Source organism: Lacerta agilis, chromosome 6 (assembly GCF_009819535.1).
Source record: "Lacerta agilis isolate rLacAgi1 chromosome 6, rLacAgi1.pri, whole genome shotgun sequence".
NCBI classification, from domain to species: Eukaryota; Metazoa; Chordata; class Lepidosauria; order Squamata; family Lacertidae; genus Lacerta; species Lacerta agilis.
The window spans coordinates 84,837,163-84,864,756 of NC_046317.1; the positions used below are offsets into that span (position 1 = coordinate 84,837,163).

Consider the following 27,594-nt stretch of genomic DNA (forward strand, 5'->3'; position numbering starts at 1 on the left):
AAAGCTCAACAACTTTGACCTCCATACCTTGTTCTCCCACCCTTAATAAAAGGACTTGCCATACTTTTACGTGTATAAGATGAGGTTTTTTTTCCCTTTAAAATTCATGCTAAAAAGTGGGGGTCGTCTTATACATGGGTAGTGCATAGGGTGGACATCTGATTGGTTGCTGCCGAGGTTGTCAGCGGCTATTGTGCGTGTTATTGGTTGCTGTGTTAATGGGTGGTGTCTGCAGCTCACTGAATGGACTGGTCCCAGTCTCTTAGCCAAACCTACCTCACAAGGCTGTTGTGAGAATAAGATTAGGAGGGGGAGGGCCATATACACCACCGAGGAGGAGGAGGAGGAGGAGGAGGAGAGTTTGGATTTGATATCCCGCTTTATCACTACCCGAAGGCGTCTCAAAGCGGCTAACATTCTCCTTTCCCTTCCTCCCCCACAACAAACACTCTGTGAAAGCAAACCCGGTTCACCAGATTATGAGTCCACCGCTCTTAACCACCACACCACAAGAAAGGCAGGATATAAATATAATCAATAGTAAATAAATAAATAAATAAATAAATAAATAAATGCCTTAAATAAATATAAACATGTGTCTGTGAGGAGAACAAAAGTGAATGGATGCAGAAAAGGCAAAATAAAATAAAAAAAGCAGAGAAAAATCTAAATTGACAAATTCGCCATGGTTTGTATCGAGTGGGGTTGAGGACCCAGCATATCCCAAACAACTGGATGGCACACTTTTTAAAAGTCACATCAATCAAAGAACTCTTCAGAGGCTTCCTGGATCCCTCACTAAAACCTGCGCGGCTGCAGCCCTTTTAACCGGCTTTCACTGTAAGTTTGTCTGCGAACTTTGTGTGCCAAGAGGCAGCGTATGATGTACAATTTCAATTTTGTTTTTTTCATCTCAACGAAAGCTATTTCCTTAGTGGTGCAAGATACTTATCTCCCTCGCAAGCCTTGTAAAGGGGGGGGTGGGGGGACGAGGAGGAGAGGGGAGTCTGGCTTTCCGTTCCACGTAGGGACAACACAGAGTCTCCAAGTGCTGCAATTGATGCCCTGTGGCATCTGGCTCAATAAAATGTTAATATGAACCCTGCGTGGATTACAGAAATGGTTTTGAAATGGAGGCATTCTCCGTTATTGTTTGTCTGACTCCTGACATAACAGCGAGAAGTTGTAGCTTGTTCCCGATAGTTGAAGATGCCTTTAGAACAAAAAGATACATTATTATTATTATATTTTATATATATATTGTAATAAAAAAATATCTCTCAGACATAGCCCGATTTATCTGCATTATGTGCTGTCAGTTCCACTAGTAAGAGGTCGTAGCAACCCTCTCAAACTCCAGGGCCACTAGGAAGGACCTGTCTAGGCTTTTAGAGAAACAATGAAATAATATGTAATAAACAGGGCATCTGGGCGACAATGGGACAAAAATGTATAGTCGACTCATCATAAACAGTCAGCACAACACTTTAATATCTCAGAGGGTTTCCTCACATTTGGCAGGAGGGGTTGCTGGCCCGAAGCAGGGAAATTATGGGCATAATTTATTATTATTATTATTATTATTATTATTATTATTATTAAAATTATGCTTGCCCTCCATGAGAACAAACATGGGACGTTGTTGTAGGCTGAATCAGACCATTGGTTCATCCAACTCAATGATGTCTACACAGATTGGCAGTAGCTCTCCAGGTCTTCAGACAGGGGAGCTTCTCAGCCCCTACCTAGAGATGCCAAGGACCTTTTGTGTGTGATGCAGATGCTCTACCACTTTGTTGTGGTCCTTCTGGATACCACAAGGATGTTGACAAGGTGGAATGTGTGCAGAGGAGAGCAACCAATATGACCGAGGCTCTGGTAACCATGCCTTATAAGGAATGGTTGAAGATGCTAGGTATGTTTAGACTGGAAAACAGGAGGCTGAGAGGAGATATGATAGGCATATTCAAATATCTCAAGGGCTGTGACAGAGGAAAGAAGAAGAAGAAGAAGAGAAGAGTTTGGATTTGATATCCCACTTTATCACTACCCGAAGGAGTCTCAAAGCAACTAACATTCTCCTTTCCCTTCCTCCCCCACAACAAACACTCTGTGAGGTAAGTGGGGCTGAGAGACTTCAAAGAAGTGTGACTAGCCCAAGGTCACCCAGCAGCTGCATGTGGAGGAGCGGAGACGCGAACCCGGTTCAACAGATTACGAGTCTACTGCACTTAACCACTACACCACTACACACTGGTTCTCTGGAAGAGGGAACAAACTTGTTTTCTCCTGCTCTGGAGGGCAGAACTCAAACCAATGGCTTCAAGTTGAAAGAAAGGAGATTTCAACTACACATCAGGAAGAAATTTCTGACAGTAAGAGCTATTTGCCAGTGGAATGGATTCCCTCGGAAGGTGGTGGACTCTCCTTCCTTGGAGGTTCTTAAACAGAGGTTGAATGGCCATCTGTCTTGGATGCTTTAGTTGAGATTCCTGCATAGCAGGGGGTTGGATCACTAGATCACCCTTGGGTCCCTTCTATGATTCAGGCTGCAGACTGTGTTCATATCATTGAACATTCTCCAGGTAGCAAACTCTCTGCTACTAGTTACCAATTACTGGCATAGACTGGAGAAAAGTACCATGAAGTTTGCAACAGGGGGTCGCCAACGCAGTGCCCATCAGTGCTAGTGTGCTTGCCAGTGCCTCTGGTAGTCTTACCATACAATTCCTCAAAAGTCCATAGTGCTTGAGAGACTCTTTGCTCTTCCTGCTCAGTTCCTGTTTGCACCAGCTCTGCCTCTGCTACATTGAACATGTCCCCTTAGGCATACCCACATTTCATTGAGTGCCAAGACTGGACACCCACCCTCCCAGATCTTTGAAACACATGAGTGGTGCAAAGGGCTTCTTCCTGTGGGTGAGCAGTGTGATAGATTATGAACGTGCTGCAATTCCCAGAGTAGCTTAGCATTCAATCCCGATTCCCAGGGAGCTCTGGGAATTGTAGCTCTGGGAGGGGAATAAGGGGGTCCTTTGGGAGAAGCCATGGCAGTCTGAAGTGGCATAAGAGTGTTTTCAATGTATGTTATAGGAGAATTTACTCATGTCGTAGTAGGCTCTCAACCCCTATATTCCATTCATTGACTCCAACCCAACTGTTTCAGCAAATTCTATTTTGATAACTCCACTCAAGGTTAACCGAAGCAGGGGGGGAGAGAAATTAAACCTTTCCTCCTGAGATGTTTTACTAGCAGTAAGCTATTCTTTCTTAAATGCCTCCTAGCCATGTTACTTTTGTTTTCAGTGCCTGACATAACAGCACCGTTCTGGCCCCTTGAGATGTGAACTAATAAATATTAGAGAAAGCTTACTTAATCTTTGCCGGTCTGTCCAAATGTGCCACCACCAAGTTTTTATTAAGCCATATGTTCATAGTGAATATCCTGTCTTCTGCTTTGAGCTTCTGAATTGTTGAAGAAGATAGATAGATGGTAGATAGATAGATAGATAGATAGATAGATAGATAGATAGATAGATAGATAGATATAGATTTGTACATGTTCTGACTTCTGACAGTGCAAATGTACAGGTTGGGTTCTGACCATTAAGCCCTATGACATAAATGTATCAGAAATTAGGTGGCCAGCAAGTGGTGGATAACACACAAAATATATTGGGGACACACAGCAGGAACAAAGTGCATTTCAAGGGTGGTGTGGAAACTTTGTCTCACAGGTTAGACTTCTAAGTAGAGAAGTGATATCTATCATATTAACACTTCCATCTTAAATATGTTGGGGTGAGTGACTTGTCTGGCACTGCCTCTGTGGATCTGGCACATTTAAATAGGCTAAAGTCCTTATGTGCAGTTATGCATGCAATATTCCGACCGAAAAGATGATTCAGATCTTAGCCCTGATGTTTTGTAGCTCGGATTAGCCCCCAGGTTGGGAGCCCAGATTTAAAAAGAAGGTTCCCCGAGAAATCTGAAATTACACTGGTAAAAGAGTTGCATGTTACTATGACCACCATTTCAATCCAATCCTATTTAGATTTGCACAGAATAATGACAAAAGGGTTTCTTGATTTTCACCATTATCATAATCATCATCAGAGGTACAATTTAGACATCGGCAGTGGTAGCTGTATTTAGACAGGCCTTCATAATACGGTGTGCCCCCCCCCCCCAGTATCCACTAGTATTTAATCGATGTTTTATGGATATATGTTTTATTGATTTTGTGGGGTGGGGAAACATAAGACATCTTGGTATGAAAGCATGGATAATAAAATAAATAAATATTAATAGTACTCGTGGCAAATCAAGCTTTTTGCAAAGAGCAGACAACCATGTGTTATTAGTTATCTGAGTGACCAAATGGTTTTTAATATACCGGTAAGTTTGAATTCAATTCTTTGTTTAATGCATGTTTTCTGTCATTCTTATGTTGCTTAGGTAAATTTTTCTTTTTGCAGTATATAAATTTGTTACACAAATCCTAACGATAATGATTATTGATGCTGCTATTGTTTTTTAATATTTTTTATTAAAGATTTTCTTAATATATGATACTGCTATTGTTATGACGCTGTAGTTCAATCAGCTGTGCCATATAATGCTGGCTGTGTGTCCTATCTTGCTTCCAAGGGTTTATGCAGACAATCAATCAATATGTGCTACACCTGGACACTATAGGCATTTTACTAAATGCACGCTATTTTGACAGTTTTATTTTGTTCGTCTTTTGCTTTGTATTGCTTTGTTTGGCAGAGCACTTGAAGAGCCATCACTTGTTTTTGAAATAAATACGAATCACCCTCTAAGGGTGCCACTAGACATATTTTTATCCATCCTGCAACAGGCTAATATGGCTACCCACTTGGGCAGGCCACAAGAAACAGCATCACTGGGCAGATGACATAGCTTAGGATTCCAGCAGGACCCACATCAGATGCCTGCCTTGCTCCCCCACATTTTAGGGAAGGGAAAAGGTCATTGCTGCATAGCTAGGTCTGGGAGCCACCGGTTACTTTTCCCACAATGTCTCCAAAATAGTCTCGCTCAAATGGCATTGTGGCACCACAAACACCACCTAGGACTGCTAAGGCAGAAGGGTGCCCAGCAGGGATTTATTTGGCGGCGACCCCCACAAATCTAGAGCTATCTCTGCCTTCGGAAGCCTTTCCCAAGACACTTATGTTGTGGGATGCAAGGAAAGCATCTACACAGACTGGACAGCGTAGGTCATGTTATTCTGAAATGCTGTCTTCCACTTGGAGTGACGGTCCCACATCATCTAAAGCAATCTGACCATGTGACAAATGCATGTACTCAACCATGAGGGACGCATGCCAGGTAAACAGTCAAGTTTGTTTGCCATTAAAAAGGCATTCTTTCAAAATGACCGTGGCTATTGCCCTTGAAAGTTAAAATGTGCCTCTCAAATTCCCGTGAGATAATGAGATAGCTAGTGAAAACATATTTCCAGTCTGTAGCTCACATGCACAGATTTTCTGTCTCTTTTGTGTATTTCTTTGCATTTCTTAGGAAGTTGACTATGAGATGAACAGAGCATTTATGCTGACCGTGATGGTGTCCAACCAAGCTCCCCTGGCCAGTGGCATCCAAATGTCCTTCCAGTCTACTGCAGGAGTCACCATTTCAGTCACCGATGTCAACGAACCACCCTACTTCCCCACAAACCACAAGCTCATCAGGCTGGAGGAAGGAGTACCTACAGGGACGGCACTGATGACTTTTTCAGCTGTGGATCCTGACCGGTTCATGCAGCAAGCTGTAAGGTGAGAAGGAACACCCCATCTAAAGCAAGAATGTGCATTGCATTTCCTTGGAAAATATCAGGGAAGAAGGGGCGCTGTCTGTTTAATACTATCCTTTGTCTATATGGATGCTGAAGATGATTTAGCACATGGTGTGCCTCAAATCTGGGTTTTGTAGTGTAGTCAATTCTACCATTGTGATAAAATGCTCTGGGTTGAACTCTCTGAATACAGGGTAGCATTATCATAGGATCACCCTGCTAAGAGGGTTGTTGTTGGGGTTTTTTTTAACCATACATCATGTGCAGATGTGGAGGAAAATATCTGCAAGAATATATATTATAGGGATAGCCAACATGGTGCTTTCCATATATTGCTGGACTCCCACTGCCTTTGTCCGTTGATCATGCTGGTTTGGACTGATGGGAGTTAGAGTCAAATAGGTACCATGTTGGTTGCTGGTGACTTGTGAAAGTCAGTTGGTAGTTTACCACACCTCAACCAGTGTAATGTATCAGCCAAGCCCTGGTTGAGTCTTCAGAAGTTTCCTGCTCCCAGCAGACAGCTTCTTCCAGAGTCCCCGGTTAAGGGGGGAAACTCCTCTCCCACCTGGTTCAAAATAACGAAGCGTTCATTGTCTCCAGACACAAGACAGAGCTAAACACAACTACCTACAGAGATGCTTGTACTCCCAGAACAATTGTCATTGCATGATATTAAATTCCACCTATCATGTATAAATTTCCCCATACTTTTTCATGTGCCTCTCTCATAATGCTAGAACTCGGGGTCATACGATGAAGTTGGAGGTTGGAAGATTCAGGACAGACACAAGAAAGTGTAATTATACCAACTTGTAGTTAAACCATGGCCACCTTCTTTGAAGGAGGATTGGACAAAATCATGGAGGATAAGGCTACCAGTGGCTACTAGCCAGGATGGCTATGCTCTGCCTCTGTGGTTGGAGACAATATGCTTCTGAATACCAGCTTCTGGGAATTGCAGGTGGGGACAATGCTGTTGTGCTTCCCTGTCAGGGGCTGGGCAGAGGAGGAGGAATGGTGGAGACTGCCTCCCCATCTTGACCCCTCCAGGGAGGAGGAAGAGGAAGACAGTATAGACTTACAACATTGGTTTGAGGGAGGTCACAGCTCAGAGGCAGATGAAGGAAAAGTTGGGAAATAATGGGAGAGGAGGAGCAGGCAGAGCCGGAGCAGCAGCTGGCTGATACGTTGTCACTAGAAAGCATTCCAGACCCTCCATCTCCCAGAACCTGGCGAGCCTTAAAAGTAGGAGAGCAAAGAGCTCAAAGATAGATAGCACTTAGTGGCACCCATAGAGGAGATGATGACGAATGAGGAAGAAGGAGAGAAGGGGGGTGGAGATTCACTCAGGACAACACCATTATCCAAGAGGCTGGGTTCTATAGCCTCTCTCTGTGAAGTTTGAAATAAAAAAGGGCTGTAAGAAACTTTTCCTTGTCTTTATACTTTCCTGGGCAACCAGCCGGGAGCCGCTGACAGCATCCTGACATTCCCATAGGCATCTGGTTAGCCACTGTGAGAACAGGGAGGTGGGCTTCATGGGTCCTTGGTTTGATCCAGCAGGCTCTTCTTATCTTCTCATGCTCTATGGTGGCTGAGAGACACATATACTCCAGAGACAGAGTGCCTCTGAACCATCCGTTTGAGCTGCTAACTGCAACCCAACACACAGCTGGGTGTGCTTAAATACTATTTGAATGAGAAGGACCTGTGTCCTCCACAGTGCGCTCAGCTGAGTCCTAAGGAAAAGGGGGTTTCTAACGCTCCTCCTAGCCTCACTGGTTATCTGTCTGCTCCTTTATTGCAAATGCTAGATATATAGCAGGAGGGCACACTGTGGAACAAGAGCCGGGGCCAATTAAACTTACATCACTTGTGACATTTTATAATCATTAGAGGGTTGAGATATTTCACCTGGGATGGAGCTGTCTGGAGCAGAAAATGACGGTGGTTACTCACTGCCTCTGCCTGTTGGCTTTGGACAGGCAGTGAAACCTTTAAGGACAGAGGGAATGTCTCAGCTAACAAGGCCATTTTTCTTAGTTGTTTCATTCTGAAGCTCCCGGGCTTTTGAAGGATGCTTATTTCCCTTCCTCACTCGTAGCAGCACTGAGGTGTGCAGGTGGAAAACTGTTTGTCTTCCGATCAAATGCAGGCTGTACATCCCGGCTGTGTGGAGTGGGAAAGACCCAGCTTAGGATTTTCTGGTCCAAGAGCAGAAGAAAAATTGGGTGGTGGTTCTATTGCTTGGACGGCTTTCCTTCCGCTTGCAAGCTTTAGCTCTAGAAGGCCCGTGTGTCTCTTTCCCTGTTTGTGGCTGATTTTCCAAGCCATGTTGCATAGGTCCGATTCAAGTGGCACAGTCAAAACAGCAAAAGGGGGGGCAGAGTTTAATTCCCCATGAGTTCAGCAATTCTTGATGGCCCTTCTAGTCCAGCACCCTGTTCCCACAATGCCCATGAGAACCCCTGAGTGCAACAGCACTCTCTCCTCCTGTGGCTTCCAGCAACTGTAGGGGGAGAAGACAGGCATTGTGGCTAATAGCCATGGGTAGCTATGGGTAGCCAGGGGTGCCTGGCGTGCTCTGGTCCATGGGATCACGAAGAGTCGGACATGACTGAATGACTGAACAACAACAGCCTTATCCTCCATGAGTTGCCTAATTTTCTTCAAAAGCTATCCATGTTGTTAGCCATCAAGATGAAGAAGTATTTCCTTTTGTGTGTCCTGAGTCTTCCAACGTTCAGCTTCATAGAATCATAGAGCTGGAAGAGACCACAAGGGCCATCCAGTCCAACCCCCTGCCAAGCAGGAAACACCATCAAAGCATTCCTGACAGATGGCTGTCAAGCCTCCGCTTAAGGACCTCCAAAGAAGGAGACTCCACCACACTCCTTAGCAGCAAATTCCACTGCCGAACAGCTCTTACTGTCAGGGAGTTCTTCCTAATGTTTAGATGGAATCTTCTTTCTTGTAGTTTGAATCCATTGCCCCGTGTCTCTGGAGCAGCAGAAAACAACCTTTCTCCCTCCTCTATATGACATCCTTTTACCGTATTTTTTGCTCCATAGGACGCTCCGGACCATAGGGCGCACCTCGTTTTTAGAGGAGAAAACCAGGGAAAAAATATTTTCTGGTTTTCCTCCTCTAAAACCCATGGTTGTTGTTTTTTGAGAATCAGTTCAAAGTTTTGCAGCTTTTTTTGCAAAGGGAAAAGCCCTGCTTTTTGAGGATCAGTTCAGATTTGTGCAGCTTTTGTAAAGGGGCAAAAGCATTGCTTACAAACGAGTAAGCACCAGTACAAACCAGTACGCACCAGCAAGTAATAGGAAGCAAGAGGAAAGCGAACCAGTACAAACCAGTACACACCAGTACAAACCAGTACAGACCAGTAAGCACCAGTACGCACCAGCAAGTAATAGGAAGCAAGAGGAAAGCGAACCAGTACAAACCAGTAAGCACCAGTACAAACCAGTACGCACCAGTACAAACCAGTACAGACCAGTAGGTAATAGGAAGCAAGAGGAAAGCGAACCAGTACAAACCAGTAAGCACCAGTACAAACCAGTACGCACCAGCAAGTAATAGGAAGCAAGAAAAAAGCGAACCAGTACAAACCAGTAAGCACCAGTACAAACCAGTACAGACTAGTAAGCACCAGCAAGTAATAGAAAGCAAGAGGGAAAGTAACAGAAACCCCAAATGGCTGAAAAACTCAATTTCCCAGGATCCTCAATTTCCCAGGATCCTACTGTGCAAGGGGCCTGGGCGGGGCAGGAAGGGAGCTAGCTCTCTTATCTCCCTCCCCGATCTCCTGCAATCAGCTGTTGAGCGGGTTCCTTTCAAGCTCTCTCCCCCTCTTGTTAGCCTTTAGCTCTTTCTAAAACAGAAAAAGCAGGATCTGCCTTTCCCCCCTGGGCAATTTGGCTCCAGGGACCATGCATTCGCTCCATAAGATGCACAGACATTTCCCCTTACTTTTTAGGAGGAAAAAAGTGCGTCTTATGGAGCAAAAAATACGGTATATATTTGAACATGGCTATCATGTCCACAAGTTTTAATAAAGAGTGTCTGGAAATGCATGCATTTTTATTCTTCCAGATGAATGTTCTGTATTATTATTATTATTATTATTATTATTATTATTATTTTCATTTTCATTTTCATTTGAACAGTCTTGATCAGGATCCTTTGCTGCGTCTTTTCTTGTATTAACTAGCGCTGGGCAATATATCACCCCAAACCATTTTGAAGTGCATATTGTGATGTCGGTTTCATAATTTTTAACATGGCAATATATCGCGAATCATGGTGTGTGCGCGTGTGTGCGCACGATGCAAAAATCACAACATGGGGAAAACCGTGAAGCCATCCAATGCTTCTGCATAGTTCCATCCTTATTGTAGACAATATATTGCAATGTTTAGCTGGTGATATATTGTGATGTTGAAAACCAGATATCACCCAGCCCTAGTATTAACTTATACGGGTCATGCCCATTTCATATCACAAGAAGATAGCTTATATTACTGTTCATGTATTACTAAATAATGCTTTTGCCACCACTAGCATGGCAGTATCCATGCCGTAAGCAGCGCTTACCACAGGTGTCAGGGACCGTGCTGAGGAGGGCTGCACAGAGGAGGAATGGTGGGAGCCCCCCCCCCATCCCGAATCTTCCCAGGAGCAGGAGGACAGTATAGATTTGGAACAGTGGTTTGCAGAGGGGCATAGTTCAGAAGGCAGAAGCTGGGAAATACTGGATGGGGAACAGCTTGGTGAAGAAGCACTGGGATATAGAGAGTTAACAGATTCACTGTCTCTGGAAAGCATTCCTCTACTGAGCCCAAGGTCGAGAAGAGCTCAGAAAGTCTCAGAACAGAAAGCACAGAAGGTACAAGCTCAGATTACAAGACATAGGAGTGACGTAGATTACTAGGGATAGAGGGGGAGTGTCCCTTAATTGGTAGGTGGGTTCTTTGTCTCTCACTGTAATTATTAAATAATCTAACTGGTAAGACATTCCTTTCATTTGATCTCTTCTTATTTACTACCACGGGGGAGGAAGCCTATTCCCCGAAGCCTTACAACAGGGCATGAAGGCTTTCCTGGAAAATTGTGCAGTTACAGAGGTCAAAATAAGAATTGCCAAACATTTATAGGGCCCTTTTTGTCAATAAAGAGCAAACTGCACATTAGGCATAAGATCCTTTATTGGCTCCCCAAACATTTTCTTTCTTTTCTTTTCTTTTAAAATGAGATGCAACCTGAGAATTGTTTCCACATCAAAATTTCCAACCCCAGACTCTTGCTTGCTGTGTGGAGGTGGGTGGGGAAAATATATTTCACACAATTTCCCTCTTCAAGGCAGGCAGTCATGGGGGAGTACAGTTCTGATCTGGGAAAGAGTACAATGAGGTAGGAATGGGGGGGGTTGATTTATTTCACTTTTAAAGGCAAAGCTACCTGATTTCAGCTTTCCGAAGCAATACGCCAACCAAAACACAGCTGTCCTTCGAAATTCACGCTTCTCCAATTTTTGCAATTTTTGTAATGTGTACAAAAATGCATATAACTAGAGTAAGGTTTGCATTTAAAATTGCATATCTTAGTAAAGATAACATACAAAAATTGATTATATCAGGAGAAAATGCAGACAAAATTGGTGCATTGGGAGAAACGTCCTCTACAATAGTGGTGAATTTTCATGAGGACTTAAAAAGTAAATGGAAATGTGGAGAACTGAATTTAAAATTTGAAAAATGAGCAACTGAGAGGAACCAAAATAGAGAGATTCATCTACTCCTTCCCAACATTGCCACAGTTCCAATAAATTGGCAGCTTCCCAGAACTGTATTGTGTGTGTGTGTTGCAAGTCCCAGTCATGGGGGGTCTCACACACACAACATGCCTGACGAAATGCCCAAGTGCTCTTTCGAAATGAAGAACCATGAGTCTGAAAACCAAGAATGCCAAAACACTACTCAAGCCTTATTTTCAAGCCATATTCAGGACATGTCATTGGAAGAGACTGGCATGTATTTATTCTCGGCTCTCCGCAGATACTCCAAGCTGTCAGATCCTGCAAACTGGCTGAACATTAATGCCACAAATGGTCAGATCACCACCGCTGCCATCCTTGATCGCGAGTCGGCCTACATTAAGAACAACGTCTACGAGGCTACGTTCCTGGCAGCTGACAACGGTAGGCCCAAGTCCTGCATCATCCATGCTTCAATAATGCTGTAATGTGGTGCATGAATGGGAATGATGCCCTGACAGAGTTGTCAGGGTAAGTTAGATATATATTTTTCCCCAGGTTTTCGAGTAAAAAAAGCAAAACAAAACAAAAAAAAAAGTAGAAAGGGAGAGGAAGGAAGACTTCATGAAGCTGGGACGGGAGATTGCCAGAATAAATTAAATGTGTGAAATTGTCCCAGACTATGATGAAGAAACAAATGGGAGATGGATAGGAGGGAAGATGTAGACTCTCACCATACGCGAGTGTGTAAAGCCAGCGGAAAGATGGAGCGGGAAAAATAGGCATAGCTGTCAACCTTTCCCTGTTTTGCAGGAAATTCCCTTATTATAGGATTGGGAAACAGCAGGGAGGGTTGACAGGTACGTATATAGCAGTGGGGAACAGCAGGGAGGGTTCACAGCTATGGAAATAGTTACAGGTGGGTAGCCGTGTTGGTCTGCCATAGTCAAAACAAAATCGAAAATTCTTTCTAGTAGCACCTTAGAGACCAACTGAGTTTGTTCCTGGTATGAGCTTTCGTGTGCATGCACACGAAAGCTCATACCAGGAACAAACTCAGTTGGTCTCTAAGGTGCTACTAGAAAGAATTTTCGATTTTGTTTTAGCTATGGAAATAGGTAGTCTGCTGCTGCACGTTACTTTTCCTTAATATGCTCCAAGCTGAGGACAGAAAAGGAGATGTTCCTTCAGGAAATCAGAAACAATTTGAGGATGAAAGGGAAAGGGATTTTATAATCCTGTCACCAATACAGATCAGAGGTATCGGACAAGACCTTTGGAGGTATCCAACATTATCCCGCAGCACCCCTGCCGCATCCCACACAAAATTGGGTGTTGTTTTTCTCCCCCCAGGGTCAAGAAACCACTGGTGGTGTACCTAAGCCCTGTTTAGGCATTTGGTGTCACGTGTCCTCCAGCAAAGAGGGCGGAGACATTCCAATTACCCCTACCTGCTCCTCGGCGATCCTGGCTGCCCAGGCCTGTAGCTCTCCATTTGCTGGGTCCTGAACATCTCTGCAGCTGAGAGCCTCCTGATCTTGCCTAGGCTCACAGAGAAGGTTCTGAATTGTGTGGGGAGCCTACAATGGCACGGCGGGCTCATTGACCCTGCAGGATGCACAGGGCTGCAGAGCCACGCAGAGGAATGCAAATGAAGAGGCAGGGCTTACAAGAGCGGCCCTGGTCTCCCCTTAACTGAGATGGAAAACACATAGACTTAATGCCAAAGTAGGGCTTTATGGACAATCAGGTCCACCTTGGAAAATGACCAATCGCCTTGTGTTGGAAGAAAGCTTGTATTCCTCACACTGTGGCAGTGGGGCGAGGGGCAGAATTTATTGATATTTATGTACAGTGGTACCTCGGGTTACAAACACCTCGGGTTACAAACACTTCGGGTTACAGACTCCGCTAACCCGGAAGTAGTGCCATGGGTTAAGAACTTTGCCCCAGGATGAGAACAGAAATCACGCAGCGGCAGCAGCGGGAGGCCCCATTAGCTAAAGTGGTACCTCAGGTTAAGAACGGTTTCAGGTTAAGAACGGACCTCCGGAACAAATTAAGTTCCTAACCAGAGGTACCACTGTATAGCAATATAATATACACTGGTGCCAAATGTATTGTTCTGCGTTCCCTTGGACCACATCAGTGAGGCCAAGAAGGGGGTCTTGTTGTCTGGGCAGCCCAGGACCTCCATACCCGCTGCCCCGGCTTGTACCCCAGAGAGGTCATTTCAGTGCTGCTCATGCAGCAAAAACAATGTGCGAAGCAGCAGTTAGGCGTTACCGGTCTCTGCAGCCACAACAGGCTCTGTGATTCTCCAGGGTTGGACTTGTTAGAGATTTCAGAGTTGCCTACGTGCAGAAATGCAGCTGTCTATCTCCAAGCAATTAACTAGTTGGCAGAAAGCCCAGATCTGCTCTCTCTCAGACCCTTAGCAACGACCTGTGATTGGTCAATGAGTGCCTAAAGAACTGAGCTCTGTGTGAGAGCTGTTTGGTTAGTGGTTAGTGTGTTGGTGTGAGAAAGTGGTCAGGAGAGAGAGAGAGAGAGAGAGAGAGAGACAGAGAGAAAAGATTTTATGTTTTGTTTCTTTTATTTTGTAAAGTCTGTAAATAGTAACTTATGGATACTAGTTGCTTCAATCAATAAATACTGTATATAGTTATCCAGTGAGTTGCTGAGTTCCTGCGTTGTTCTGTCCAGTCAATTACACAACAGCCAGAAGCTTCCAGAAAAGTCTGCGTCTAACTCTGCGGTGTCCAGGAATACGTTATACTCCTGACACTAAATCTTAAGAGGACTTCACCCCCAGAAGCACACTCCATTGTTTCCTGAGACAGGCAGATGCCAACCAACCAATATATACTGACTTTCAATATATATATATATTTAATAATACCTAAATACAATTTATTTTAAAAATAATAATAATGTTTTTTTGGTTTTGTGTTGTTGTTTTTTAAATGAAGGGGTTGTTTGTTTAGTGGGGAGTTGGTTGTTTTGGGGAGGGAGTGTAGCCTATTCTTGGAGATGGTATCTGTTTTATTTGTTTGGAGTGGGGTGTTGGTGTTTTACCTGTAGGGAATGGGTTCTGAAGTTTGCCTGCTTTACTTTTGTGAAATTGTTTGTTTGTTTTTGTGGCACCCATCTAAGATTTCCTGGTCCCCCACCATTGGGGTCCTCGACTCATAAACCTCTGTGTATTTCGCCCTGTGATCTTGCTTAAAACTAGCACTTTCGGGGCTGCTGCATACTTACGTTCTGTCATCAGCATCTAGGACTTAGATGACAAACCGGGGGGGGGGGGGAGATGAAGTTTTTGAGAGGGCAGTATAAAGCAGGCTGGGGGGGGGGGAGTGAGATGCCTTTTAACAGTAAATAAAATGAGTTTTAAAAGACTGTTTTGACTCCGCTCTGAGTAACTGAGCTCGAGTCAAAAACAAATGTTCTATTTTAAACTCAGGTGTGTGCTTGATGTCTGCTCTCACTGTCTCACCTCTAAATGTACATCACATTTGGACAGTTTTCTTTTTCTAGAAGCACAACTCAGAGGTTTGTGAGTTGTAAAATAAATAGATGAGATTTAAGCCCCCGCCAACCATAACCTGAGCACTGTGTAAGAAGAAGAGTCACTTGAGCATTCCTACATAATGGTAACTAACTCAGCAGTTGCAGGCAGTCATGGAAAAAAAACCCTGGGCTTCGCCTTACTGTTCAGCAAACTCAGTCCCTGATCAAGGCACCAAGCCTAGGAGGAGTTCTGTCCAGGGCCACCAGACTGAATGTAAAGTTTCTTCAGTACCAGACCTTGAGGTTGGCAGAGTTAACATAACAATAATCAGAAAGGGATTGGAAGGGCTTCATTGGGGATTCTGAGACTCTTCAGTCAGCAAAAACAAACAAGGAGAGTAAGACGCAAAGCTTTATAAAAAAATAGCCAGGAAGAATCAGTGGAAGGTTTCTTTTCATTCCCTTTTTTTAAATAAGAGTAGGGTTGCTTTATTTATTTCTTCTTCTTTTTAAAGCATTAAAAAAACCCAGCCAAGAACATGAGCTTTTTAAAAAAATCTACTCAGGCAAGGATTTTGCAGGAAATAGTCAGGGTAGAAGCCTGGAACAAAACTGCCTGCAGTTCACTGGGGATGGGAGATGGGGAAAAAAGAAGAATATTGAACAATTTAAAAGTGGTGCATTTCCCCCTCTAACTAGAGGCAAGTTACTGAAGCATTCAGATCTGGGGAGTTGAAGAATCTCTCTCTCTCTCTCTGTGTGTGTGTGTGTGTGTGTGTGTGTGTGTGTGTGTTTTGCAAAGGATTATACAGGACAGCGATGGCTTTTAACCTTTATAAAAGTCAAACTCAAAAGCCAAGAGCCTGATCTGGCAGCTTTGGCACAGCTGACCCTTCGCTAGAGGCTTAGCCATTGATCTTGCAGGACCCCTGTGGGGAGGGAGACCAGTGTTAGAACCGCTGGTGTCTGCTCTTGAAGGATGCCTTTTTGAACCTTGAATATTTACATGCCTGGGAGATGGTTGATGCCTTCAGCTACTCTCATCACTCCAGCGGTGTGAAGTGGGAAAGCTTGCACCTTTGTTATACGTGGCTATAAATCCTTCACTGCGATACTACCTGGGACTAGAAGAACTGCCCTTGTTGGGTCAGATCAAGGTCTGCCTAGCCCAGCATTCTGTTGCCAATAGCAACAGATGCCTCTGGAAGCTTCAAAGCAGGAGATGAAGGCCTCCGATTCATCTGTGGGCCTAATTCAAGGCGCTTGCTTTAGCCTAGAAAGCCTTACATGGCTTGGGAACTTGGGAACCTGAAATTACACCTCTTCTTCTATGTGTCTGCCTGGGCCTTATAAGCATCCAAGAAGGCCCTCCTCTGGGACCTTGATTGATTTCTTCTTGCGTCCTCTTCCAACAAGCCTTTTTTTAAAATAATATTTATTAAGATTTTCCAATTAAAACCAAATTACAATACATGATTACATTTTCCATACTCCCCTTTCTCTCACCAAGGGGAGCAAACAAAACAAACCCCCCTCCCACTGGGGCAACCAACAAATTCTTTCCCCATTTAACCACTTACTATGCACATAACATCTTTACAGACTTCCCCGATTCTCCCCCCCCCCAGTTGATTTCCAGGTTAACCCTAATTCACAGTTATTGCCAATTAATCCCCATATTACTTTTTTCTTCTGACATTTTCCTTTTTAAAACTCTTTTGCTAATTATTCATCTTACATATCCTATTTATGAATTTAACGTATCCTCTGCATTCACAACATTTCTGAGCCTCCATTGCCTAATTCAAAATTTCAATAAAATAACCTAATTTAATTAATTTCATTTTAACTCTTCTCCCCCCCCCCTTCCTTCCTGCACTGCCCAAAATTAAATTCTATTCATTAACCATTATCCATTGCCAGGCCATATGTCTACACCATAACACAAAGAGAATATCCATAGAAACATTCATTTTTCAACCCACCCCCACCCTCTCCCATTCCAAAATCCCACAGTCCTGGGAAACTGGCTTCTGCTCCTTTCTTATCTCATATGTCCTTGAAACTTTTTCAACATTGTCCAAGCTCTGTACAGCTTTCCATTGCACTCTCTTCTTTACTGCAGCTTTCCCATTTTTGCTTCTTTTTGTTTTGTCTCTTCTCACGTTTCTCTTTTCTTTTCGTGGGTTGAGTCCATGAATTTTATCCTGGATTTTCTCCTGTTCTGTAGTTATATCCTCATTACTTTCACAAAAAGTCATTAATCCATTTTCCTGCAAAGCCAAGTCCAGAGGTACCACCGTCCCAGTTAGCTGATTTAACTGATTAACTTTCACTGTTAAATTGTGCAAAAGTTCCAGAACCTTTATTTTAAATTCCTGTGACCATTTCCTTTTAGGCATACTTAAAGTCTAAAAAGCTTATGCAGTCCAAATGTATTTCTTCGCTGCAAAGCAGCCATCCAAAATTTCCTCAAAGAGAGGGTAATAGTATCTCCAAAAATCACAGTTCCAATCAAAATAAAAACCTAATTCAACCCCCCAACCTGGGGGAAAAGGTTTCAGAAATTTCCTTGTCACAAAGTTGGTCAATAGCTTCGGAATTGAAAGTTACACTGTTTCCTTTTGTTTCAACGCTCAGGGAACCGACTTCCGTTTTTGAAGTTCCCAGGACAGCCGAATTTTAAAGTCACTAAAGTATTTTTTTTGAAAAATCAATACTTACAAGTCCAAATTAGCCAAATCTTGGAAGAATTGGACGCTCTCTCTGTCAGCAGCCACTACTTCTCGCTGTGAGAACAGCAGATGATCCACAGCCCCCGCGCCTCTGAAACCTCACCCGTCACGACAGCCCTTACTAGGGCTTACCGGAGAGCAAGGGAGGTGCCCAGGGGGACCAGCCAGATCCCATGTCTCCAGGACGCTCTACCTGGAGTTTCTTGGGGGGTCGAAGCGCAGTTTCGACTCCCCCCTTCCCCGCAGCGACGGAGAAACCTTGGAGCCGAGCTTTCTCCCGACCAAGCAGAATGGCGTCCAACCGGAAGTCCCAACAAGCCTTTTTTATTGCATAGTTTTGTTTTACAAGAAACGAGAAAAATCAAGTTGACAAATAACAAGTACATATCAAATAAAAATAAATATCTTATCTGGCCATTTACCCAAACCAACTCAAACCAGTACAAAATGTTAATAAAATTACATACAGTACTAATTGGTTGTTTGTGTCTTACTTTCATCCTTCTGGACCGATTACCTTTTACCCAATCCTGTTTTTTTAATAGAAAAGGGGAAAAAAGGGAAAAGAAATATATACAGTGGTGCCCCGCTAGACGAAAATAATTCGTTCTACGAGTGTCTTCGTAGAGCGATTTTTTCATCTAGTGAAGCACCAATACAAAGTAGTGGTTTTCGCTTTTTTTTAAAAAAAAATCGTCATGTGAAGCAGCCCCATTGACATTTTTGTCTTGCGGGGCAGCCTTCCGCTAGCGAATGCCGTTCGTCTAGCGAGTTTTTCATCTAGCGAGGCATTCGTGTAGCAGGGCACCACTGTGTGTGTGTGTGTGTGTGTGTGTGTACACACACAACAAAATAAAATAGTTTTGTGTGTGTGTGTGTGTGTGTGTGTGTAATAATAATATTTTAAGGGGGGGACACACAGTCTGATCTATTTACTCGTAATATTCATTATTTCAAAATCTCCGGCAAAGTTCTTAACCTGAAGCGTTATTTCTGAGTTAGCGGCGTATGTAACCTGAAGCGTATGTTACCCGAGGTACCACTGTACACCTTCTCCACGCCATTCATAAAGTATCATGTTGTCTCTCCTGTTTGTATTTGTACTATACTTTTTTATATATATATAAAAAAGTCTGAAATGGTTTAGCCTTTGCTCTCAGTGGCTTTGTCCCAATGCCTTGGTAACTGTAGTTGACTTTTCCTGTACTTTCTAAACGGGGGTGAGGGAGCATGTTGGGAGCAGGTCCCTCTTTCTGCCTGGCGACTTCTATGCCAACCTTAACAATCACTCACGGAAATTATCCTTCCTTCATTTAGGTATCCCCCCGGCCAGCGGCACCGGCACACTCCAGATCTATCTAATTGACATCAACGATAATGCTCCTGAGTTGCAGCCAAAGGAGGCACAGATCTGTGAAAAGCCAAACCTGAATGTCATCAACATCACAGCCGCCGATGCTGACATCGATCCAAACATCGGGCCCTTTGTCTTTGAGCTGCCAAGTGTGCCATCTGCCATCAGGAAGAACTGGACCATTACGCGGCTAAATGGTAAACCAGGCAGGCAACACCCAACGGCATTTGCAGCTTGGCACACAACGCAAGCAATGGAGGGGATCAGCCTTCACCCTTTCAAATTTCCTTTAGTCCTTTCCCTTTGATTTATTTCATTTTTTAGATCCCACATTCTGGCTGACATTATAGGCAAGGTAGTTAATACAGAATTGCATGGATTGGGCCTTGAGCAGAACTCTTAAGCACTTTCATTGGCACTTGGCTTCCCCACCCTCTAGGTTTTAATGCAGTTCATAATTACGCACAGTTATCAGGATTGAACTGGGGATAAATCATCAGTAATAGCCCAGGGGGGAAAGCTATTATCAGTCTTCCTTATGTTCCATTTTTATTGTCACAAGCCACAATCAGGATCAATGATCATTCCTCCGGCTGTAATTGCATAAAAGTCACCCTCCTTTTCTCCTTTAACAAGGAAGTAGCTTTTGAGGACGGGAAAGTAGGAAGATGGCTAGTTCATTGTCATAGGAAGAGGGGAAGTGGAGAGGCTATTGAAATCAGCGAGCTGTAACTGACCTCATTGCTTGGCTTATCATAAACCTCACTCGGTGGCAGCTGGGGATGGGGAAATCTGTCAGTATGGGCTCTCTAAGTTTCTCACACCTACAAACTTCAATTCCGTTCCTCGTGTTTCCATAACAATTTCAAAGACTTCCGGATTTCAAAGGATGACTGTGTTTTGGTTCTCATAGCGTGTTGTAGAATGTGAACTAGGTACAGTAGTTTTGCCTTAGAATACAAACCAAATTGAATTTATCCCCCAAACCTACTTGTGGGCTTCCCATAGGCATCTGGTTGGCCATTGTGAGATCAGAGAGCTAGACCAGAGCCAGCAAAGATCTACTTACGTTCTGAACATAGGTCATGGGGGTGGGGGAGAGGAAATTTTCATTGTGGACATGTTCTTAAGGTTCCTTGTGGTCCCTTCCAACCCCACAATTCTATGACTCCCTCAGTGCTGCAGCTGTCTCCTTTCTGCTCCCCACAGGTGACTATGCCCAACTCAGTTTACGAATAATGTACTTGGAAGCTGGTGTCTATGATGTTCCGGTCATCGTGACGGATTCTGGAAACCCTCCTCTGTTCAACACGTCCGTCATTAAGGTCAAGGTGTGCCCTTGTGATGAAAACGGAGACTGTACCACCGTAGGAGCCGTTGCTGCAGCTGGGCTGGGAACAGGAGCCATCATTGCCATCCTGATATGCATCATCATTTTACTAAGTAAGTGTTGCAGTTCACACATGTTCACTTCATCAAACCTGGCCCTCTTAAAAATATATGTATTTAATCAAAAAAATCCTTCCAGTAGCACCTTAGAGACCAAGCTGGAAGGATTTTTTGATTTTATATTTTGTTTTGACTATGGCAGACCAACACGGCTACCTACCTGTAACTCTTTAAAAAAAAGTTTGGGCATCTGTCTAAGGGTGCCACTGCACATTATGTGTGGAACTTGGAAACCTACAGAAACAGAAGCACCAGAAGCCCATGTCAAGTCTTTCCTGTCTTGCAACGGTGAGTAGCCCCAATCTCTCGCCGTGGTCCTTAGAGGTGCTGACCTGTATTATGATGTCATCGTGTTATGCATTTCCTCACTCCCACCAGCACCAACCAATTAGAGGAAGAGTGGCTGGAGAACTCTGCACTGCAGTGAGATGCCATCAAGATATAAGTAAGCACCACTACATGTTAGGAAGCATTTTAGCAGCATCTCATAGACCTCTGAAGATGCCGTCCCATCCCAGGAATGGCAAAAATGCTCAGGCATTAAAAAAAAAAAGACCTACATGGAACAGACAACAGCCTTCAAATTTACACATGCAAAATAAGCACTTTGATTTCCTGCACAATTTTTAATATACACATGCTAATTTTATAGCGACGTGATGATAATGAGCAGTAAATACACATCTGCTTTTTAAGATTGTTGAATGTAATAAAGCTTCTTCAAGCCTTTTCCCCCCTTTGTGTTTTGCACAGGGAAAAAATTTGCATGGGAAGTAACAGGAGCAATAAAGCACAAGATGTCTTTTTACTGCCCCCCCCCCACATTCTCTACATATAAATCATAGTCTAAAGTATGATTTAAACACTTGAGAAAATTCTGTTGACTGAAATTAACTACAGCTGAAAGACATTTGATTTAGGAGAACCCTTTTTCCATTTTCAAATCCATTACCCTGTTCTAAATTACAGATTTTATTGCAAACACATATTTTTTTTTACATTCATTGTCATTCTAATTGACTTTTTAACGTTCGGAAGCCACCCTAGGCTTATATCAGTGGTGAAAAATGGAATTGGGGGGGTAGGAAGATCTTTCCTACTTACATTTTTATTTTCAGAATTTAGGAAGGGCGCGGGATTTAGCCCTGATAAAGAGCTATCACACAACACCGCCATAACTCAGGTCTGGGGGTAACCTCGCCCCCAGCCATCCCACCCCCACGTCCAAGCTGCTTTAGTGCTGCTCCTCAGGCGGGAAGGGTTGGATAGAAATTAATAAATATACAAATAATGCAGCTGAATTTAAAAGCCTCCTAACACCAACATCTTGCGGCTACTTTCTATGCCCGAGGCAGCTGCCTCACCTTGCCTAGTTACAGGTGGGTAGCCGTGTTGGTCTGCCATAGTCGAAACAAAATAGAAAATTCTTTCCAGTAGCACCTTAGAGACCAACTGAGTTTGTTCTTGGTATGAGCTTTCGTGTGCATGCACACTTCTTCAGATACACTGAAACAGAAGTCTGATACACTGAAACAGAAGTTCAGATACACTAAAACAGAAGTCGACTTCTGTTTCAGTGTATCTGAAGAAGTGTGCATGAACACGAAAGCTCATACCAAGAACAAACTCAGTTGGTCTCTAAGGTGCTACTGGAAAGAATTTTCTATTTTGTTTCACCTTGCCTAGTAAGAGGGCCGGCCCTAAAGCCTCAACACCTCCCCTATCAGTTCTGGCCAATACATTTTTAAATTATGTAAAGGTAAAGGGACCCCTGACTGTTAGGTCCAGTCGTGGACGACTCTGGGGTTGCGGCGCTCATCTCGCTTTATTGGCCGAGGGAGCCGGCGTACAGCTTCCGCTGTGCCAGCAGTGAAACCAGAGCAGCACACGGAAACTCCGTTTACCTTCCCGCTGGAGCGGTACCTATTTATCTGCTTGCACTTTTGACGTGCTTTCGAACTGCTAGGTGGGCAGGAGCTGGGACCGAGCAACGGGAGCTCACCCCGTCACGGGGATTCGAACCGGCAACCTTCCGATCGGCAAGCCCTAGGCTCAGGGGTTTAGACCACAGCGCCACCCGCGTCCCATATGTTTAAATTATCCGCCAGCAAAATGCCTCATCAGCCACCAAGTGCTTGGCATCTTAAGCTGTGACTCTTAAGACACTGGAGAGAGAAGCGATGCGACAGAGGGAAAACTGTGAGTGAGGAAGACAATGGGTTTCAAGAAAGCTCTATGCAGAGCAAAAACAGGCCTAGCAACAGTAATAGAGCTTTGTGTGTTTGTGTGAGCGGATAAAAAAGGCTGAGCTGGATCTGCTATTGACACTTTTGAAAGCCTCTTTTTCAAGAAAGCTGTAAAGCTGTTAATGGGACAGTTTTTCTATAAGTGTGACCAAAAAAAGATATATTTTTTTTCCGGGGGGTGGGTGGGGGAGAGAACCAGCCATTATAATATTGTTTTCTCATATCAGGCAGTTTGCTTATTGTGCGAGACAAAGTGGGGTGGGTAGGCGAGACTTCAATAGTTGGCATAAATAACAGAGCTTTTTTAAAGGGAGGAGGAAATCTCTCTCTCTTTTGTTACATTTGTGTTTTATTCCACCACCACTCCCCCCCCCCCACACAAAAAAAAAGCCCTGGAGGGAAAGTGCTAAAGAAATGCGAAGCACTCTGAAAACAATTTTGTTTCGCTAGAAAAGAAGGGAGGGCGGCCAGTTGACATACGGAGGCTGTAATTAGCTGTCCGGTTCTCTTGTCCTCACTTCAGTGAATTTTTGTTGGGTAGAAATTGCAGAAAGCCCTTGGAAAAGAGAAAAGGGAGTGGGGATTTTGGGGGGGGGGGACATCAACAACAAGCACGAGGCTTTCCCTGCCAAACACCTTCCTCCGAATGGATTCTTTGGATATGAATCTGCTGGAGTGTGCACATCCAAAGACATTCTCTCTGCGTTCCATCCTGCACTTGGCGACATGCTGATGAAAGGAAATACTGAAGCTGGGCGACCGGTTTTTTATTATTAAAAAAAAAAGACAAAACCAAACTGAAAAGTAATTAGAAGCAGGTTGCACTTTTTCCGCTGTATAGCGATGCCACTGAAATCTGTATTTTGCGGCTCAGAAATATGCCCTTGCCATTTCAGTAGCTCCTGGGGAAACTGCATTTCCCAGGTGTTACTTGTGCCTGGCATTTTGTGTAACTGTGAGTGGGGACACTTCCTTCCCTCCTTCCTCCTTCCTCCTTCCTTCCTTCCTGGTTGCTGCTACCCCAGAAGGAGCATGATGTGCCCCTTACCAGAGATAATACTACTCCTCTGACACTTCATACAGCCCACAATAATTTCCCGCAGCCTTAGCAAACTACTGTTCCCGGGATCCTTGGGGAGTGTGCCATATGCTTTTAATGTACATTGTTTACACAGACCTAATTCCAATTCATTCAGAAACAAGCTGAACCATTTCCTGATTAGCTGGGCTGGGTGAGTGCAAAGGAGCTTGGCTTCTTCCCAGGACAAGCCACTCTGAGCCTGGGGGAGATTTCTCATTACACTTCTTTCCTCCCTCCGCCGTCTCTGCATTTGCAGGGTTTGGGAACAATATTAAGCGAACCTCCAAACCTGTTGGCTAGAGGCATACACAAGATGACAGCACACCCTCCTATTCCAGTTGAGCTCCCTTAGCATAAATACTTAATAATTCCTCATTATTCTGAAATAAAGTCTTCCCCCAATGCCGTTCTGTAGCATTTTAGCACCCAGGCAATTATCCGTGGCAAAAACCTCAAGACCAGCATATAGGAGTATGACCTTATTGCAGAAGCTGGGGACCTGTGTTTTGGCCTAATGGTCACATTCCCTTGCAAGCATCCCTACGGGGATCAGCTGCTAGATAGAGGTGGGTGGGGTCTGATATAGAAGTGGACAGAGCAAAGGAAGTAACCCCTACCTTTGTATGGTTGGCTACATTTCAGCCATGCAAAAGTCAGAGCTTTCTATACGCACACATACCTCTCCATCCTCCTTCAAGGACAAATTCTAGCCAGGCAAAAGCACTCAAGAATGGTGTGGCCTGGGAAGAGCCCAGAAGGTCAAACAGAGAGGCCTGGAAGGCCATTTACAGAGCAGAGGTTCCCCACGCCTCCATACAGCAGTGGCTGCTCCCTATTGGGACTAATAGGATGGGAGGCAAGGAGACCAATAGTAGGTAGAGCCAGAATCCATTGAAGGCAGAGACTACTAATTCTAGTTTGGTCCCCATCCTTCCAACTGCTGGAAGTGGCACTGAAACTAAGAGGAGGAAGCTGGCAAGCAGCAGAACCCCCTGGACTGGGGTTCTGTAACAAGGCAAGGCAGGTAAGGGCTGGCTGAGGTTCAAGAGGCATTGCCCCATCCACTGTTATGGGCCAGTCTCAACAGCTGCCTTATAGTGTTGAGCACACAAAGACCCAATGTGCTTCATGGCGGTGGAAGGGTTTAAACCTGGGCATTGCCCAGCCATAGTCCAATTCTCCAACCTTGACACTGTGTTGGCTCTGCATACTAATTGTGGCCATCTTCCCAGGCAGGCAGGAAATGGGTAGGACAACTTCTGATGGCGAAAGCAGCAGTCAGCTCTTTTAATTTCACTAAGCTCCTCTTCAAGCAAAGAGAAGAGAGGGAAGTATTATCTAGGCTGGCCCAAACCAGATCTGCAGTTCCTCGATTTGCTTTCTCTCCTTCAGCAAAAACCACCAGCACTTTTCAGTGAAGAGTTCAAAGACGCTCAGATCTGCTTTCCAAGTAGAGCAGCTGAAAGAGTATCACAGTGCATTTGTTAATGTGATTTCGGAAATATAGAAAGCCCATAAAGAGGAGGAGAATAAGTCCAAATTTGATTATGCGAGCTAATGTTTTATCCAGCCTCTGTTGCATTCCTTCTGAGAGAATCGCACATCATTAAAATGAAATTAGCCCAGCTGCAACAACTTGCAAATTCAAAAGGATTTATTGTATCCAGAGAGTGGGGCTGAGGGGGGGGTGCGGGGGGGGGGGAAGCAGCCTATAGAAATAGCTGGCCTCGTGGCTGGTTCTAACATGTTGATGTGGCTCTTTGGATGCATTTGAGAACGAAAGCAATTCTTTTCCAAAATGGCCACTTTTCTTTTGGGTGAAATGCTTTGCTTGTGGCTGCCTTGGTCCCAGGGAGAGAGACACTGTGGTCCCATCTGTCATGGGTGCTTTAGCTGAGATTCCTCACAGGGAGAGGCATTCCACAGTACAAGGAAAGAGCAGGAGAAGCCCCTTGTGATGTTCTGTAGGGTGTGGTGCCATGAGCACAATTTCCCCAGATGATTCAAGTGATCATGCAGGCAGGTGGTCTTTCACGTAGGTACCCAGCCAGATGGATGTGGTATAATAATAATAATGTTGTTGTTGTTGTTGTTGTTACAGGTGTTCCCTAAGATAGTTTTCATGCAGCAACAGAAAATTGTAATATGTAATATTTTTGTCCAGGTCTCCAGAGAGCCAGTGTGGTGTAGTGGTTAAGAGTGGTAGACTCGTAATCTGGTGAACCGGGTTCGCGTCTCCACTCCTCCACATGCAGCTGCTGGGTGACCTTGGGCTAGTCACACTTCTTTGAAGTCTCTCAGCCCCACTCACCTCACAGAGTGTTTGTTGTGGGGGAGGAAGGGAAAGAAGAAGAAGAAGAAGAAGAAGAAGAAGAAGAAGAAGAAGAAGAAGAAGAAGAAGAAGAAGAAGAAGAAGAGGAGGAGGAGGAGGAGGAGGAGGAGGAGGAGGAGGAGGAGGAGGAGGAGGAGGAGGAGGAGGAGTTTGGATTTGATATCCCGCTTTCTTCTGAGAGCCAGTGTGGTGTAGTGGTTAAGAGCGGTAGACTCGTAATCTGGGGAACCGGGTTCGTATCTACACTCCTCCACATGCAGCTGCTGGGTGACCTTGGGCTAGTCACACTTCTCTGAAGTCTCTCAGCCCCACTCACCTCACAGAGTGTTTGTTGTGGGGGAGGAAGGGAAAGGAGAATGTTAGCCGCTTTGAGACTCCTTCGGGTAGTGATAAAGTGGGATATCAAATCCAAACTCTTCTTCTCTTCAGAAGTTTCTCTTTGACATCCCCATGAACTTGAGCATCTCGTCATTTCTCCATGAACCCCCAACCCACTACCATGTCAGTCTACTTCCTGCCTCTGATGAAGTAGGCTGCTGTCAATGGATTTTTTTAAAAAGCACATAATACTATAGCAGTATCTAAGCTGCAGCGCAGGTTAACATGTACAGAGCGCCTCATAGCTGCTCCTCTGTTAACCAGGAAGTCACTGTCTCCCGTTTCAGACTGTGCTGTGTGGTGCACTAAAAGCAAGGAGCTATACAGTTTGTTCCCATCTTGTTTCGCTGAAATATGCACCTTGATGGTATTCCGTGTGCAGGTGATGGAACTATTTACAGTGACCTCAGCCCTTAACTCTGGCTTAATAAACATGGCTCCTAATAGCACAAGAGGGGGCATTTATTTCCTCCGCCTGTTTTGAGTTTTGCATCTCCACTCCCAGACATACCATCAGCTCTGTAGTCATCAGTTATAGAGAAAAGGCGAGGGCACTTTTAATGCCCTCCTTTTGGCTGAGTTGCTAGCCCATGGGGGACAGTTGATCATCTCACTCAGCGGTGTCTCTTCCATTCTGTTTATGTTTCTCCCTGCAGCCATGGTTTTGCTGTTTGTGGTGTGGATGAAGCGCAGGGAAAAGGAGCGTCACACGAAACAGCTTCTCATCGACCCTGAGGATGATGTCCGGGATAATATTCTGAAGTATGATGAGGAAGGAGGTGGAGAAGAAGACCAGGTGAGGAGAGCATCTTCATGGTCCTACTTCCTACATGTAGATTCACAGTTTAGACCACTTTGTAACAACTCCATGGCTGCCACATGTTGTATTTAAGGATGGACAAGCCTGGCAATTTTGGT

The 27,594-nt window shown here is 44.3% G+C and overlaps 1 protein-coding gene across 7 annotated transcripts in view; it reads left to right on the forward strand.

The window, feature by feature from the left end:
- Positions 1 to 27,594, forward strand: part of CDH4 (cadherin 4) — a 763,202-nt gene that overhangs the window by 725,827 nt on the left and 9,781 nt on the right. For all 7 annotated transcript variants that reach the window (XM_033153667.1, XM_033153668.1, XM_033153669.1 and 4 more), the window contains 5 exons: positions 5,551 to 5,804; positions 11,890 to 12,032; positions 19,154 to 19,387; positions 20,400 to 20,633; positions 27,333 to 27,472. In XM_033153667.1, the coding sequence (XP_033009558.1) occupies positions 5,551 to 5,804; positions 11,890 to 12,032; positions 19,154 to 19,387; positions 20,400 to 20,633; positions 27,333 to 27,472 (1,005 nt within the window). The remainder of the gene's footprint in view (positions 1 to 5,550; positions 5,805 to 11,889; positions 12,033 to 19,153; positions 19,388 to 20,399; positions 20,634 to 27,332; positions 27,473 to 27,594) is intronic.